Below are 16,956 nucleotides of genomic sequence, written 5' to 3'. Positions count from 1 at the left end.
TTGAAGGTCTACTGTTGTTATACTACAAATATATATAAGATGCCTTATTTCACACCTACACATGTAAATTGAATGAATATTGTCTCTAAATATTTATATAAGTGGTTATGATGGTCTAAATATATTTTTAAAGCTAATATTCAGACTATAATAAAAATGATTAAAGATAAAATAAAATAAAAATATGTTTATTAGGGATTATGTCATGATATATTTATTTAAAGCCTCTTTTTAGATAGATGACCAAAACTAGTGTTAAAGGTGACATTACAAAATAAATAATATTTGTGCATCACAGGTCCAAATATTAAGAAAAAAAAGAGCCAAGATGGATAAAGTTGCTTCAACTAAAAAAAAATTCAAAGTAAATGTTTGACTATATCCTTAGCTTTGGGAAGTTTTTAGATACCCTATCTGAAAAATATTACATTTATTAAATTAAATTAATTTCGTTAGTAGCTTCATGCCACATTAAATAACGCTCTCTTGTTGAAAGTAATCTCAGTTTGTATGTTTGTCGACTCCAACCATCTCGACAGAATGAGACAACCTCCCCCAAGTAAAGACTGTTTTCTGCAATGGGCCATTTAACTGCCCCATAAGGTGTGGTTCAGGAGCCCATCACAGATCCAGCCTCAATGAGGTGCCTATGGGGGAGAGCCATTAAGAGCCATTGTAACTGTGAATGGTGAGGAAGGCAGCCATAGGCCACCCGATCAAGATATGTGGGGAGAGAGGCAGTGGTCGTCAGCAGGGTGTCAAAAGCAATCAAAAGGCCATTGGACAGGTTGTATAAAGCGAATGGGGCACAGTGAAGAGGTCACATATATCCACTACTACACTGTAAACTTAAAAAAACGGCACAATTTATTAAATAAAGAATTCCCCATATATGTTTTACTGCTGTTTCACTTGAATTAAAATGTTGCATTGCATTGTGATTTACCTTTAACAGAAATGTCCATAAAACTAATGGCTAATGACCAGTAAATTCATTCCATAAAAGAGATTTGACAATCACTTGTTTCAACATTGTTTCAATTAAACATATTTGCACTCAAGGAATGTGGTGCAACCCATATGTGTATTAAATGGAACACTTAAATTCCAAAAAAACACTACATTGTTTCTAATGTAATCTAAATCCAAATTTTGCTGCTTTGCTCGGTGTATAGACTCCTGCTTACAATATAGCAGTTAGCACTGAAATAATGCACATTTTAGGCATTGATAAGATACCTAACCAGATAGTCCAGAACTCATGGATAAGAGGAAGATAAAATGTTTGTGAAAAAATTGAAATAAATCACAAGTCATTGTATAGATGCATGCAGAAGTTTGTGAAATGCTTTTTCTCAGACTTGTTTCCTTCCGCTTTAGATTTTGATCTTCAAGAACTTGCACCTAAGCATCAAGTGTAAACAAGGGTGGAGTAAAACTGTCTCTCCATATAACCAGAGAATCCAATTAATGCAAAAAACACCATCAATCTGATAAAGTCGTGTTATATAGAAGTTATGTAGAATCAATCCCAGTTTTCTGTTAAGCACTGTTCCCACTACTACACTGTAAACTTAAAAATAGGGCACAATTTATTAAACAATGAATTTCCCATATATGTTTTACTGCTTTTTCGCCTGAATTAAAATGTTGCATTGCATTGTGCTTTAGCTTTGACAGAAATGTCCATAAAACTTATCGCTTATGTGGTGGCAGAAAATCACCAGTATATTCATTTCATAAACAAGATTTGACAATCACTTGTTCAAACGTTGTTTCAATTAAACATATTGCAACCAAGGAATGTGTTGCAGCCAATATGTGTATTAAATGGAACACTTAAATAAATAAAAAAACACTACATTATTTCTAATGTAATAATTGTGTTTCCACAATACCAATATTAGTTTTTTTTTCACATTTTCCTGCTTTGCTCTGTGTTTAGACTCCTGCTAACAATAAAGCAGTAAGCACTGAAATAATGCACATTTTTTTGCATTGATATAAGATTACTAACCAGATAGTCTAGAATTCATGGCTAAGATGAAGATAAAATGTTTTATAAAAAAGGTAGAAATAAGACACAAATCATTTTATAGATGCATGCAGATAAGGCACTTGTTTTCTTCCTTTTTAGATTTTGATCATCAAGAATTTAGCGTAAGAAGCATCACTCGTAAACAAGGGTGGAGTAAAAATGCGTCTCCATATAACCACAGAATCAAATTAATGCCAAAAACACCATCGATCTAATAAAATCGTGTTATATAGAGTTATGTAGAATCAATCCCAGTTGTTTATTTATTTCTTATCTGAAGACAGGGTTCACACGCACTCAAGTCAGACCCTTCTAAAAAGCAAGTTTTGGACCTAATCCTGTTTCAGCCGCCTCTCCACAGTGACATCACTTTCTCCTCCTCATGTCTGTACTTAACATAACAATTCCCATCCAAGTCCATGGGCCAGCACAATGCCTGCAACAGTGGTTTGATGTCTTTTAAAACCTTTGACTGGCCCCAGAGGCCTCCTGTGTGTCTTTTCCTCAGCTTTGTAACCGGGAGAGATGGAGACCTCAGATGTGACCTATAGCTCTTGGTCTGCTGGAGTGTGTTTGAAGGCAGGGGGTTGATTGTTCTAGATTTGAGTCAGCTTCTTGTACTGATGGTGCTTGGCGGGTGTGTGTGATGCCCTGGGTGGGTGGTAGCAGGCTTCAGAGGGATTAGACATATAGGAAAAAGGGCAGGTTAAAAAGTGCATGTTCAAAATACATTATAGGTGACCTTATCAACCTGTAACCCGTGTCCATAACTTTTTGCAAGTGTTTGTAATTTATGAAGACCTTCTTTCATTATAGTGTATGGTCATGTTAATGCGGGATAAAATTGCAACAGTATCACTGAAACTTTGTCTGGCGTTTGTTTCAGAGGAGGGGGTAGGGTCTGAATCAAAGGGTTGCGACTTATTGTTCAGAACTGAAAGGCAGCTAATGGCCGGCCATCGCAACTCTGGATCTGGAAGCTGCGGGGTGCCCCGGGCTCTTCTCGCACAATACCTCCCCCATCTACTTTCCTGTGGCGCGTCTTCCTGCCGCAATCTGCACCGATCGCCTCTGTCGGGGGGCGCACAGCTGTATCGATACGTCTGTGGCTCTTCTCCAAACTGTAAACAACTTGCATTGAAATAAACCAAACCTGAAAACCGACTTTATTCCGAAGTGGATGAACCAAGCGCGCCACTGGATGGATAGATGCCATTAGGCAGAAATTCCTGAGTGCGCACTACAAAGTCTGATATTTGGTCCTATCATTTAATTATTTGAATTCCAGTTATAGTTTTGTGAATATGTGATCGCCAAATTATTTGATGTATCCGTAGTTTTTACGCATCACACATTATTATTATCATGCTTATTTCTTAAAGAGACAAGTCTTGAAAATTCACGAGTTTATCTTGTGTAGCCTATACGATAAAAATGCAGTGAATTGGCAAAAGTTATTTCACCTTCACCACGGTAATCTTTATAATAATCTTTTCTTAAGCGGCGTGTAAGTGGGAGATGTGACGCTTGTAATCCAATTGCTTATCGGCAACAGCTGCGATATCAAAGACAAACATTTCACCTCGTCGCTGTTATAGACAAATAAACACATAAAAACAAGTGATCAGTTAAAAGCTAGACACTATTGTGTTTACCGGTCGAACAATTTATGATCCAGTTTGTTTATGAACCAATTTGTTACACAATAAATGCACAAAGAAACATATCTCTTGTGGATGGTTGCAAAGTTTGATTTTGTTTTCATGAGATTAGACCATCTAAATTGTACATTTATCAAACATACGTTTCAAAGCTAGAGTTTGAATAGCTGTTCACTTATTTACAATAAAGTTGGTCACTTTCCCACGGATGTCCAAATATTTCAATATAAAGGCTCGTTAAGTGGAGATTACTGAAACCAATGTTTATATTCATGTTTACTTACTGTGACGTGAATATAAAACATGCTCAGCCTACTGTGAATATGTATCAACTGGGGGCCTATTTGCATGGTAAACACTATGAAATGACTTGAACATGCATATCACAAGGGATAACAGGGTGTTATTTAAAAACATGATTTTTACTTATGGGCAACACTTTTGGAAGAAATGTGTTGTCATTTGTGCACTTTTAGAAATCATCCAATGCAAACATACGTAGAGAACCTCCACACATTCCCATACGTGTCCTCATCCAATGAGAAAACCAAGTTCATTCACAAATTCACCGTCAGCTGTGGCTTATTGTCTCAGGTGACCAATAGGAGAGGAGATGGCTAAGACCCCAGCCTCCAACTTCAATTGATTAGGAAAACCGGTGTAGCACAGGGCCAGATTTGAGTTTTGGGAGTTGGTTGTTGGTGATCTACGGGCCTAATTGATGGCCGTCACATGCGCACCAGCAAGAATTGCGTAGACTAATATTGAAGCGCGCGTACTGAAGAGGACATTTCGTGCCATTCATTCAAGCTTGAGTTTGGATCATTTAAAAGCACGGATTGGCATGGAGCCATTGATTACGGTTTATTGATTACCAGACCAGCATCGACGTTTTCTTGCCTGAAGTTTAAAGAGATTTGTTTGAGAAGATGACGGAGCGTCTCCACAGCCCGAATGGAGCGGACTGCAGCAGCCGACCCTACGAGATTAACAGGGCCATGTATTCTCAAACCCCAGGCTTGGATGGACTTTGCGGTGCGTCTTTACAGTTCGCGCACGGCATGCTTCAGGATCCTAGTCTACTGTTTAACAAGACCCATTTCAATGGCGTCAACCCTCCGCCGCCGCAGAGTTTCTTCCCATTTGCAGGCGATTTTAAGTCTAATGATTTACAAACTAGTGATTTTATGCAACCCAGACCCTGGTATCCATTTGCGGCACCCGAGTTCACCGGCCAGGTCGCTGGGGCCACCACAGCCGCCCAGCCAGCAAACATCAGCCCACCTATCGCTGAAACGAGGGAGCAAATCAAGATGCCTTCTGAGGTCAAAACGGAGAAAGATGTTGACGATTACTCCAACGAAGACCACAAACCTCCATCACAATTTAATCATCCTCCTGGGACATCATCTGTGGCCACCGGAATGTACTATTCCACACCATGGAACCCTTCCTTTTGGCCCGGTCTGCCTCATATCACGGCCCCTGCTAATATTTCTCAAGCTCCTCCGACACCCACGGCATCATCTCCATCTTTATCACCATCCCCACCGGGGAATGGCTTCGGAAGTCCGGGATTTTTCAACGGTGGCTCTGCGCAAAACATGGCCTCTGGCCAGGCGCAAACTGCTCCGCGAAGTAGCGGATCGTCCAGTGGAGGGTGCAGTGATTCCGAGGAAGAGGTAATATTTCGGTCCTAATTTTAGGTGCGTTTTCTGTAATTTTGTAGTCTCATTTCTATTTGTAATTATTTTAGGAGAATCTAACTACAGAGAATTTGGAGCAGTTTGCTAAAGAACTGAAACACAAGCGCATTACGCTGGGTTTTACGCAGGCAGACGTTGGACTCGCTCTGGGAAACCTGTATGGTAGGTTGGGTGCTCATTACTATAATATTTGTATGTGCATAAGTCGACTCACCCAGTTGCTTAAATGTTACTTTTTCTATTCAGGAAAAATGTTCAGCCAGACAACCATTTGTCGTTTTGAGGCGCTTCAACTTAGTTTCAAGAACATGTGCAAATTAAAACCATTACTACAAAGGTGGCTAAATGAGGCTGAAAACTCCGAAAATCCACAAGATGTAAGTGCATTGCACAGTTTTCTCAAATCTAACCAGTGCTTTAAAAATAAATGGCCTTGCCATTGAACTTGACGTTGTGATAGACCCATGTTTGAATCTCTTGCAGATGTACAAGATTGAACGGGTTTTTGTTGACACAAGAAAAAGAAAGCGGAGAACCAGTTTGGAAGGCACCGTGCGCTCTGCTCTCGAGTCGTACTTCGTGAAATGCCCTAAACCCAACACTCTGGAGATAACGCACATATCCGATGACCTAGGCCTGGAAAGAGATGTAAGCATGCTTCAATGTCTTTTGGTTCAATCGTCATGCTACTAAAGACATCACTGGATCTAAACTGAATCTTTTCAGGTGGTACGCGTGTGGTTCTGCAATCGCAGACAAAAGGGAAAACGTCTGGCGTTGCCCTTTGATGATGAGTGTGGTGACGGTCAGTACTACGAGCAGAGCCCTCCACCTCCCCCCAACATGGGTGGCACAGTTCTCTCAGGGCAAGGCTATCCTGGACCAGCCCATCCTGGAGGAGCCCATGCCCTATACATGCCAGCCCTGCACCGACCGGAGGTCTTTAAAAACACCCTGCACCCCGGACTGGTGGGTCATCTCACCAGTTAAACTGACCAGCTCTCCACACATCTTTGTCTTAACACCTGCGTCACATTACTTCGGTCCAGAAGACCTTGATAGGTGCATGCCAAAGATGAATTGCTGTTTATAGAAAAACAAATAGCAGATTTATTTTTATGTACATTCCATTATTAATTGGATGTGCCTTGGGACACTCGGTGTCTGGTTTAGGCTGTGCCTATGCACAATAGCAGCCTGATGGGTCAATTTTTTTTAAATAGATGATTTGTTAAACGATGTGTTTGCACAAGTTCAAATATAATTTTATAGTTGTTTTTATGACTTCTTACTGCTCATGTTACATTTTTTATGTACATAATGTTTGTCTCTATAGTTCAATATTTGGTGACCTCAAAGTTTTCATATGTTTCTGTGTAATTCTAAATGCATAGATGTGTAAACTGACAGCAAATTCAGGACTTAGTATTTTGACCAATGAGATGGATTTATTTTTCTTTTATCATTTGGAGGAGACCTTTTCAGATGGTCCCCAAAGAACACCAGTCACTGTTCTTCTCTAAATGCCTGCACTCTCCTCCAATCTCAACCGAAACGATTTCTGAATGCAATAACTTTTATTAATCAGGGTGATGTAGATAAAATCTGCTGCCAGTTGAGTTTGAAAGCTGCTTTGTGGAGCTTATGTGCCTTATTCTGTTTACTGTTCCTGCTCTCATCCCTATGCATGTGAATGGAAGCCATATTTGATAATTTATTGAAATGCTGCTCTATTGCAATCCACACGATACAGTTTTTCTCTCTGTGTAGCAATTAAATCAAAACCCATTTGACACTCATTTCTATCTTCTGTTTTGGCCTTGTTTTTGCAGTAATGTCCGTTTTGTAAACCAGTTGTTTTACTACAGGATACAGATTTTGCATTAGACGTAAAGTGGTGACAGTTCAAAATTTGTCAAAGTATCGTATCTAAATCCAATACAACAATTCAGTAATTTATTTAATTGTCAATTTTTGGCCAAATAATTATTCTGGTCTGTAAAAGTCATCTTTATATTTCTCAAAATTGGACCTTTTTGTACCGTTTACAGTGTTCCTTGTTTTTTTTTTTTAGAATGAGGACATGTCATAGCGCTCATATATATATATATATATATATACACACAAATAAATTGTAAATGTGTATATGGTGTGACTGTAAAAATTGATGCAGCTTACAATGATCAATCTTGCAATTTTAACAGTTTTTTTTCTAAAATTTTGCTGTCACACCGTAGGACACATGTACAATATATTTATATAAATTTGTCATATTTATAAAGTATTAAAAAACACAGGCATAAAATGATGTATACACTTCGCACAGATAAAAAAAATTCAATTTCATGAATGTAAATGTTGTTTCAACCTGGTTATTTTTCCACTTTGTCTAGCTCTAAGTAGATGCATTCATGCCAAAATACTATGATGTTTATGAGTGCAAAGCCCATAAGCATTTTATTTTACTTCCCATACATAATTATATGGTTTGTTGCACTAAATTTGAATTTTTACACTAGTTTCCACAACCCCTTTAGAATCACTGTTAAAAAGATATGCAAAGTATTTTAACTCAAAATAACATGGTCACATCCTTCAAGGATGTAAGCATGTTGACAGGGAAGGAAACAGGTTCATTCGTTGTGGTTTCAGTTTGGCACCGGTGCCTCATAAATGTGATAGTTCACACCACAATCTTTGTTGCATGCACACCCAGGTGCATATCACCCTTCTGTGCTTGAATGACTGGTGCGTCCTGGTCAAATTCTGATTACCACAAACGTGTTAAGTGCCTAAAGGCAGAGCTACGTTGCAAAATTTGTAGTGAGTATTGTTAGTCAAATGCCTTTATAAGGAATGCGGAATATATTTTTAATGCCTATGCTTCACTACAACGATGTGAATATCTGTAGTTCGCCTCTGATCCTAAAGATGGCGCTATCACTTGCGTTGAGATTTATGGGCCTGTTTGGAATGTTGAAATCTGTTTTTTTATAAACATGTTCATTTTGTTATGAATTTAACTGTTAAAACAAAAAGTAAAAACAAAATTGTTAGTTACTTGTTTGGTTACGCAAAGTAAAATTAAAAAGTAATTACAAACATCACTCCATCCAGGGTGTATCCTGCCTTGATGCCCAAAGACTCCTGAGATAGGCGCAGGCTCCCCGTGACCCGAGGTAGTTCGGATAAGCGGTAGAAAATGGATGGATGGATTACAAACATAATACCAGTTTTAAGTGTCAATTTTTCAAAATTGAGATTTTTACATCATCTGAAAGCTGAAAAATAAGCTTTCTATTGATATATTGTTTGTTAGGATAGGATACTATCTGGCGGAACAACAAATGTTTACAAAGCTGGAATCTGAGGGTGCAATAAAGCAAAATATTGAGAAAATTGCCCCTCTTAATCAGAGGCACTGTAGCAGGCCATCTACTCACAAAAATAAAGTTTTTATACATTTAGTGTAGGACATTTATAAAATATCTTCATTGAACATGATCTTTCCTTAATCTCCTAATGATTTACCCATACCCTATATTTTGGGCAATTACAGAAAATGTTCCTGTGCTACTTAAGACTGGTTTTGTTGTCCAGGGCTTTGTTAATTTCACTAATATAGCTGAGTAGAAGGGTTTCAATTACCATTTATTTAAGTATAGATTCGATGTCTGCAAAACCAGCAATTTAGTCTAAGTACTGATACCTAATCGAAATCTAAATGAATCGAATTGAGTCGAAACCACATAAATAAGAATCGAATCAAATAGCCAATTTGGTCGCAAAACCCAGCCCTATAAATATCAAGTGTAGATACCAAAAAAATGTAAATGGATGTAATATTCATGCAATGATCGGCAAAAAAGGTATTCGGATGGCAATTTTACAATAATCTCATAGTCTAAACCATTAAAATTTGTTTGAATAATTTAGATTCATAAATACCTGCATATATTATAGCTAATGGCAAACAGATATATTGGATTGCAAATGACAGGTACACAGTCGCATAACAACAAAATCAAGTTTAGGTTATCTTGAACAAAATCCTAATTAAACGATGGAAATATGTCAATATGTGATAATATATTGAGAATGATATGCAAGGACAATTCAGCAGCACAAATCAATTTTAGATTGCATATAGAATAACACTGTTCTTAAACAATAGATAGCGAACATAAATGCTTGTAAACAAAACATAAAAAATTGAATAGTAATGTAATCTATGTAATGTAATCTCTAACAATAACTGTAATAAACTGTAATAAACGAGTATTTAAAAATGTAACGGATTCAATTACAAATTCTTGATTTTTGGAATCAGATTTTTGGTAATCCAGATTATGAATGATCAGTTACTACCCAGCTCTACCTAAAGGTAAACAACACAGGTCAAATGTGCAATACCTGTTATTCTACCACGTTCTCAAATCCTAATAAATCTTTTGAGCTGGAAATCGTCCGTATAGGGGACAGATATTGCAAAGTCTTTCTCTCCAATCTGTATATAATTTGACTGTGTAGTTTTGTCTCCAGGTAAAATATACATTATACTTTTCCGGATCTTTAATCAGGCTTCTGAGATACATAGCCAGGTCCTTTGTAGAATTAAAGTCATCCACGTGAATAAAGGATTTAGGAGGTGCGACCGCCTCGTAATCTTTTCGTGGCGGGCCTAGCACCACAGGCACGGTCCCTGACTGAAATGCATTTTTCCAAAGTTTCTCGGTTATATAGTGAGGAGACTCTATGTTTTCAAATGCCAGATAGAAATAACAGCGTGAAATCGTCGGGAGCAAGGCCTCCTTAGATAGCGGCTTCCTGGCGAAATGTCCATACACCTGAACATTAAGAGTTTTCTTCAGCTCTTGGAACATGGCACTCCTCCTGTGTCTTTTTTGGTAGTTGCTTACCACCCAACAAGCTTCGTGACACTTGTTTATTGGGATGACAAAGTCTTGAATTGGTTTCTCCTTGGGTATCAACTTCCCATAGGGCACAGTGATGTCAGCTCGCGGGTGATATGACATGGTGAGGTTAAAGAGATTTTTGTACGCTTTCAAGTTGGCGGTGTTTGGAGGCGCTTCCAAAGAGAGCCAAACCCACCTCTGAAAGGCGGGCCGAGGGTGATCAACAGGCAGGTGGACTTTTTGCTTACTCAGCTCAGCGTGATGAAAGACCACCAGGTCGGCATCCTCAAAGAGTGTACGATTGTCTAATAAAACGCATCTAGGGATGCCATAGTCATTTAGGCATACATCTCCTGTCAGGTTGTAGTGGATGCCGTATGGCCAGTGCCAAAAGAGGATCTTGATGCTGACATTGAGGTACTCGGAGGTGGCATTGCGATATTGCTTATAAGAAACAAACAACCAACTGTAGATTAAGCTGATGGTCAGGAAGAACATGAGAAGAGTGAAGTTGAGTTGGAGATGCCTGTGTTTGCATCTTGCCATTGGGCCCTTTAGCATGCTGTGGATGTATCAACACTGGGTTAGTTTGTTTAGCAAACATTTTATTGTTGTGTAGATTCAGTGTCATGATGTATTTAGGATTTTTTTGTTACAGGTAACATATTGTCGTTTTCTTTCTTCCTGTACGTGATAAGTGAAGTGAGAGTAAAGAGTAAGACTTTTTATTTTTAGGTGAACTATCCCTTTAAGGAATTTTAATGAAAGTGCTTTTGAAAACATATAATCTTTATAAGAAAGGCCTAAGAAAATTCTCCAGTTTTTATTATTTCATTATTTTAATTATTGAAACAAAGAAACTGTATAAAACATTTTTAACAGTACAAACAGTCCAAGTCTAAAGTATTTCTATTGTGAACAACAACATCAAATACTTGTATTGAAGGGACAGTTCACCCAAAAATGAAAATTCTGTCATCGTTGTTTCAAATCTGCATAGAAAACTTTGTAATTTGTAAAAATTCTGGGGCACCATCGACTAAAATATTAGTTTCGTTTCCTACTATGGAATTTAATGCCCCAGAACTGTTCAGCTACAAACATTCTTCCAAATATCTTTTTTTGTGTTCAGTGGAACATTAAAATGTATACAGGTTTGAAACTTAAGGCTCAGTAAATTATGACAGAATTTTCATTTCAACTATCCCTTTTAAGCTCACAATAATCTACGCTTCTGCGCAGATGCTTATTCCAACCAACAGAAGACCCCCAGCAGTGGATTGAAGCAAAAATAAAAGCCATGTTCCTACCTGTGTCTTTACGCTTTATGTCCCTTGACGATAAAATAAGGATGAAAGTGTTTTATAATGATGAAGAGACATGTGGAAATGCTTTTGAAGTAACTTCCTGTTAAAATCACATTGTTTTTATTTCCTCTAAGTAAGAAATCACACCCCCTCCCCAACTATCTAGCACTGTCCTTTATCTCTGATAGACCATTCTGCCACAGCTGCCCAACGCAATAGAATTGTTTAACATCTTGAATTGCCCATCGATATCACTACGTACCTACTTAAAAGTGGATGTTCATCACCTCCGAGTGTCTTCTTTATAGCATCATGTCCTTTAAACTACCAGAAAAAGGTTTTGCCACAAACCACAAGCTAGACCCGAGAAATGCATAAGCGTGCACATTTTCCAGTGGTTTAAAAGTCCTGTATCGCAACAGGTTGTGTGTTCTGGAGTGTGTGGTTGCGGCTTGAGATCTGTGTTCTGAGAGCACTGAATCACTAGAAGGAAGTTTATCTTGCCACATATGTTGGGGAAGTAATGCACTGTTGCAAGATAAGGGTCTGCCCTGTGACCCCTTATTAAAAAAATAAACCATGGTTATACTAAAGTAAATCTATAACCATGATTTTATAACCACAGTTTTACAGACAAATGTATGGTTATTGTGGTTTTACTGATAAAATACGGTTGCTTTAGTGAAACCATGAAGAGCTTTAGTGGTTATGCAACACTCTTGCTACATTGTTATGACATTATTCCTTAAAGTATCAACATGGTTTCATAATGCTGACTTTATGTCAACAGCGCAATGACTTTTGCACATTTGTTGGGTGTTGTATATTTAACATGACAGCATGGTTGCTGTGGTATTGTAAATGGTTGCTGGGGTGTACTGGATTGTTGCACACTACCAAAGAAAATTGTTACAGGACCAAAAAAACATCTAGAAATATGTGCTTTCTGACAAAACCAAAGTCACCCCCCAGTCAAACAATACATATTTTCAATCCAAAGCAAACACTAGATGGCACTAGATGGTTCTTAATTCAAGACAAAACCCCCGATTTACAGTTTAAAGTGATTATTTCATTTAAAAAAGAAAAGTAATGTTTTACCTTTAAATAAGTGATTTTACACATGCTGGACTTATTGTTACATTGGCAGTTGCAATCTAATGTAAGCCGATGGCAATTTATAGGCAAACACAAACCTAATATCACCATAAAATGTTAGCCACACATAAAATAACACTGTAAATTACATTTTACTACGCATACTTACATATATTTTACATATTATAATATACTAAAGTAAAAACAAAAAAAGATTGTGTCTAATGGACAGCATGTGCATATTGTTCTCATAATTAGTCCATAAGAAATATTAGAAAATCTAGAAAATTAATAGCTTTGATTAACACAGATTTGGTATGTTTATGAAAATTTGCGTTAGACTTTTATTGTTTTATATGTTTTTTTTCTGTTCCCTTCTCCTAACCACACTTCAAAATGTCAAAATGCTCTTTTTTAAATAAATATCTTTTGAATGTTTATTAATACATTTGGAACATGTATGAAGACCTCATTGAAATGAGGCACATAATGTGTATAACCCCAAGCTAGTGTTAAAAATGAGCCTGCCTGCATTAGATTATATACAAACGTGTCTATAATGTCTAAAAAGGCATAATCCCCAATTTTTGTGTGGTGCCAGATATCTCGTAAAACATCGATCATTGTAAAATTGAAATCCTGTCATCATTTACTCTCCCGCATGTTATTTCATACCTGTATGTTCTGATGAACACAAGAAAAGATATTTGGCAGAATGCTAGCAATTTTCACTTCTAGGACGACTATCATAGAAGGAAATATTAAAATGCATAAGGTGTCCCAGAACTGTTTGTTTTCCAAAATTCTTCTAAATATCTCATTTTGTGTTCAACATAAATGATGTCCCAGAACTTAAAATTGTTAATATTCTTCCAAATATCTTCCTTTGTAAAAAATGTATACCGGTTTGGAACAACCTCTGGGTGAGTAAATGATGACAGAATTTTTGGGTGAACTATCCCTTTAATTAATCATTCATATTTTATTCCGAGTAGCCTATCATTTGAATCTGTTGGTGTGGTTATAATGTACCAGAAAAAAATAAACAGCACTCATCAATACAACAATAAGGATTTATAATGAATGATTTGTCATGCACAGGTAAATTCCAGAGTTTAGATATCACATCGACGTCACACCTCAGATGTGCTGGGGTTTGCTTTCTCCAGACTCTTTCAATAGAGTGTCCTGATGTCACAGAATTTCCACAAAACAAAGGAACAGGCAATTGAAGTTCTTCTATGCTGATCAGCTTGTCAGGAATTTAAAGCAACCTACACTTTTAATGGCACAAAACACCATATTACTCAAAAAAAAAACATTCACATATAGTAAAAATTCACCATATTACTAAAAAATACATTTTCACATACAGTAAAAAGATATACAAAACATACAAACAATACAGGATTTGTACAATACAGTATATACAAATATACCATAGGTATGAACTTTGTTCTTCACAGAGAAGTATAGACGTGTATGACATGTCTCCAAAGAAGAGAGTCGGGGAAAGATTCATGGAAGAAAGTCAGTACAGACAGTGTTACTCTGCCAGCACAGTCTGATGGGAGTGAGACAGCACTGAACACTTTAGAGAGAAACTCATTATGACTAAAGCAGAGAATGAAGGAAGATACAGGTCAGACAGGTTAGGCCAGTGGGATGGTATTCCGAACACTCTAGACCAATGGGGTGTGGTGGGAGCTCTGGGCTCTTGGGCTCTGAAAGAAATTTATAGAAACTACAGTTTGGAGAGCAGCAAGGAAAGACGCTGCTTTAAGTTCCCTCCTGGTTTTAATCCTGATAGACAGCAGACAGATCCAGGTGTGAACACGTGAGGTGGGGAGGATTGATGTGAACTGACCTCATCCTCCTGAGACGGTGAGAGATCTAGGGCGAACGAGACACGAAGCGAGAGGTTGAAGAGGAGCAGACATGGCGGAGGCACCAAAGATTGAACTTTTTGTCAAGGTCAGAACTTGTTAACACACTTCAGTCATGCCTTTAAAGTGCTGGAAATACATTTTTGTGTCACTGTGTGATTTTGAAAGGCAACCAACCTAGTTTGTGTCTTGAGCTTGTTGATCCATTGAAAACATCTTTATCTGTGGCCATGTTTACCTTTGGCCTCAAACAGGTCACAATGAATTATTACAATTGATAAGTTCTCCGAAACACATCTGAACGAAAGTGAACTTATTGTTCAAGAAAACAAAGATTGTAACAACTAAATGAATATCTGCCAATGTTTCAGTATGTTGAGGAACTTGTTCCATTGAGTGTGTTTTATGACGACTTACTATTTGCACTTTCTTAGTGGAAAGGTTTTAAAGTAACTGAATGCTTTCCTCAGGCAAGCGATGATGGGGAAAGTGTTGGGAACTGCCCGTTCTGTCAGCGGCTCTTCATGATACTTTGGCTGAAGGGGGTCAATTTTACCCTTACCACAGTGGATATGAAGAGGTGAGGAATGTGACACAATAGTTTTTTGCTTTATGTCTGTTCTGCACGAGTGGACATCTGTGGGGCTTCATGCGTACATTCAAGTTTAACAATAGGACCAAAGTGACACTTTTATGCGTATGTATCTGAAGATTGTAGCTTAAACATATATTAATAAACTACTTATATGTTATAAAAAACGTTCACTATATTGGCCAAAAAATGGATTATTTATGCTTCTTTTCAGAGCACCTGAGGTACTAAAAGACCTGGCTCCAGGTTCTCAGCCCCCATTTCTCATCTACAACGAAGAGGTCCGCACTGACACCAACAAGATCGAAGAGTTTCTGGAAGAGACCCTCGCACCTCCACGGTGAGTACGCATTAATACCACACGGATATCTTGCTTTTATGCTAAAATTCTTCATTTAAACAACCATGTCAGCACATCTTATGGAGACAAAGATAGCTTTGACCGAATAGACCATCAATGGACAGTTAACAATGAACAATGAACATTTAAGTCTGAATTTGTGATACCAATTTCTTCTCAGCTATCCCAAATTGTGCTGCCGATACAAGGAGTCTAACACAGCTGGCGATGATATCTTTCACAAATTTTCAGCGTACATTAAAAATCCCAATCCCGGCCTTAATGATAGTAAGTCATAACAATTTTCTAAACTTTTATTATGTAAACTGTGAATGTCTTTGAGCATTTATGTGGGACATGTATACATCAAATGGGGTATCTTATTAATTGTTGTTTACCTTTTAGTGCTAGAGAAGAAATTTCTTAAGAGCTTAATGAAGCTGGATCAGTATCTGTTGACCCCCCTTCCCTATGAACTGGACCAGAACCCAGACTCAGCACAGTCACAAAGACACTACCTGGACGGAAACTCACTCAGTCTTGCAGATTGCAACCTACTACCAAAACTGCACATTGTTAAGGTCCGCCTCTACCCTCGCGAATGAAATACTAATGATTGTGTGCCGTCGTACAAAGAATGCCTTTACCCATGCAATCTTTTAGATGATCAAGATGACTTTTATTCTAGGTTGTTCACTAAAGTTCATCTGATTTGGTTCACTTCATAGGTGGTGTGCAAGAAGTACCGTGGTTTTGAGATGCCATTGGCGCTGAAAGGCCTGACGAAATACTTAGAAAAAGCATACCGGGAGGACGTGTTTAGCCTCACATGCCCAAAAGAAAAAGAGATCCTGCTTGCATACCATTCAGTGGCCAAATATCTCAACAAGTAAAACTGGACTTCAAAGAGGAAGGGGAAAATACGGGTCAAAAATTACTTGGAATTTAAGATGTCTACTGTATAGCATATGTTTGTAAATCTTTATTAATATGGGAACGCATATCGTATGAATTGGTGAAGGTTGTTTTTGTGTTTATTTTTTATTTCGAAACCACAGTTGTGAATATCAAATACCTGCCTTGCTTGCTCATGCCATTTGTAGTATTTAAATGTGTGTCACTACTGTCCCGGCCTATCATGTATGACTTTAGTTTGATGTGCACTCTTGTGGAAAAGTTAGCTTGTTCATAAATACTATGTGACATGAGACATATCATTGGATTGAAATTCTACCCCATGAGAAGTAAATAGAAGACAAAGCACTATACAACTAATGAGATGTTACTCATGTCAAATGACATTGATGCTTTAAAGGATCAACTTTTGAAACCTTTATTATGTAATTAATACAACAAGCAGCTTGCGAACAAATAAAGTCCTTGTGCACGTAAAAAACGTAGTTTGTTTGATT

General features: G+C 37.7%; 3 protein-coding genes across 5 annotated transcripts; 2 read left to right on the top strand and 1 right to left on the bottom strand.

The window, feature by feature from the left end:
* The first annotated feature begins 3,942 nt into the window (after positions 1 to 3,942).
* pou5f3 (POU domain, class 5, transcription factor 3) lies at positions 3,943 to 13,950 on the top strand. Of its 3 annotated transcripts, XM_056730259.1 has the most exons (6): positions 3,943 to 5,381; positions 5,456 to 5,567; positions 5,652 to 5,782; positions 5,889 to 6,053; positions 6,132 to 8,584; positions 13,828 to 13,950. In XM_056730259.1, exons 1-5 carry the CDS (start codon positions 4,629 to 4,631, stop codon positions 6,393 to 6,395), a joined length of 1,425 nt encoding a protein of 474 aa, XP_056586237.1. In that variant the 5' UTR covers positions 3,943 to 4,628; the 3' UTR covers positions 6,396 to 8,584; positions 13,828 to 13,950. The 3 variants fall into 3 exon arrangements, with proteins under 3 accessions (XP_056586237.1, XP_056586234.1, XP_056586236.1); XM_056730256.1 differs by having other exon boundaries at positions 5,456 to 5,782; XM_056730258.1 differs by lacking the exon at positions 13,828 to 13,950 and having other exon boundaries at positions 5,456 to 5,782; positions 6,132 to 8,658.
* Positions 8,655 to 12,074, bottom strand: LOC130407438 (fucosyltransferase 7 (alpha (1,3) fucosyltransferase)). The gene has a single exon (XM_056730260.1). The coding sequence runs from the start codon at positions 10,880 to 10,882 to the stop codon at positions 9,845 to 9,847; it is 1,038 nt and encodes a 345-aa protein (XP_056586238.1). The 5' UTR covers positions 10,883 to 12,074; the 3' UTR covers positions 8,655 to 9,844.
* Positions 13,951 to 14,420: 470 nt separating the features above from the next.
* Positions 14,421 to 16,946, top strand: clic3 (chloride intracellular channel 3). The gene is made up of 6 exons (XM_056730261.1): positions 14,421 to 14,700; positions 15,083 to 15,192; positions 15,419 to 15,544; positions 15,726 to 15,832; positions 15,950 to 16,125; positions 16,273 to 16,946. Exons 1-6 carry the CDS (start codon positions 14,665 to 14,667, stop codon positions 16,435 to 16,437), a joined length of 720 nt encoding a protein of 239 aa, XP_056586239.1. The 5' UTR covers positions 14,421 to 14,664; the 3' UTR covers positions 16,438 to 16,946.
* Positions 16,947 to 16,956: the final 10 nt, after the last annotated feature.

Source organism: Triplophysa dalaica, chromosome 19 (genome assembly GCF_015846415.1).
Source record: "Triplophysa dalaica isolate WHDGS20190420 chromosome 19, ASM1584641v1, whole genome shotgun sequence".
NCBI lineage: Eukaryota > Metazoa > Chordata > Actinopteri > Cypriniformes > Nemacheilidae > Triplophysa > Triplophysa dalaica.
Note: the sequence above shows the minus strand (reverse complement) of the source record. Positions and strands in the feature narration are given on the sequence as shown.

What these genes read in the sequence shown, in the direction of transcription:
- clic3 (XM_056730261.1), top strand. Translation starts at nt 14,665, where the DNA reads ATGGCGGAGGCACCAAAGATTGAACTTTTTGTCAAG. An exon ending in CAATCCCGGCCTTAATGATA is followed by an intron (nt 15,833 to 15,949) that starts GTAAGTCATAAC and finishes TTTACCTTTTAG; the next exon opens with TGCTAGAGAAGAAATTTCTT. An exon ending in CAAAACTGCACATTGTTAAG is followed by an intron (nt 16,126 to 16,272) that starts GTCCGCCTCTAC and finishes TTCACTTCATAG; the next exon opens with GTGGTGTGCAAGAAGTACCG.
- LOC130407438 (XM_056730260.1), bottom strand. Translation starts at nt 10,882, where the DNA reads ATGCTAAAGGGCCCAATGGCAAGATGCAAACACAGGCATCTCCAACTC.
- pou5f3 (XM_056730256.1), top strand. Translation starts at nt 4,629, where the DNA reads ATGACGGAGCGTCTCCACAGCCCGAATGGAGCGGACTGCAGCAGCCGA. An exon ending in GCAGTGATTCCGAGGAAGAG is followed by an intron (nt 5,382 to 5,455) that starts GTAATATTTCGG and finishes TAATTATTTTAG; the next exon opens with GAGAATCTAACTACAGAGAA. An exon ending in ACCTAGGCCTGGAAAGAGAT is followed by an intron (nt 6,054 to 6,131) that starts GTAAGCATGCTT and finishes GAATCTTTTCAG; the next exon opens with GTGGTACGCGTGTGGTTCTG.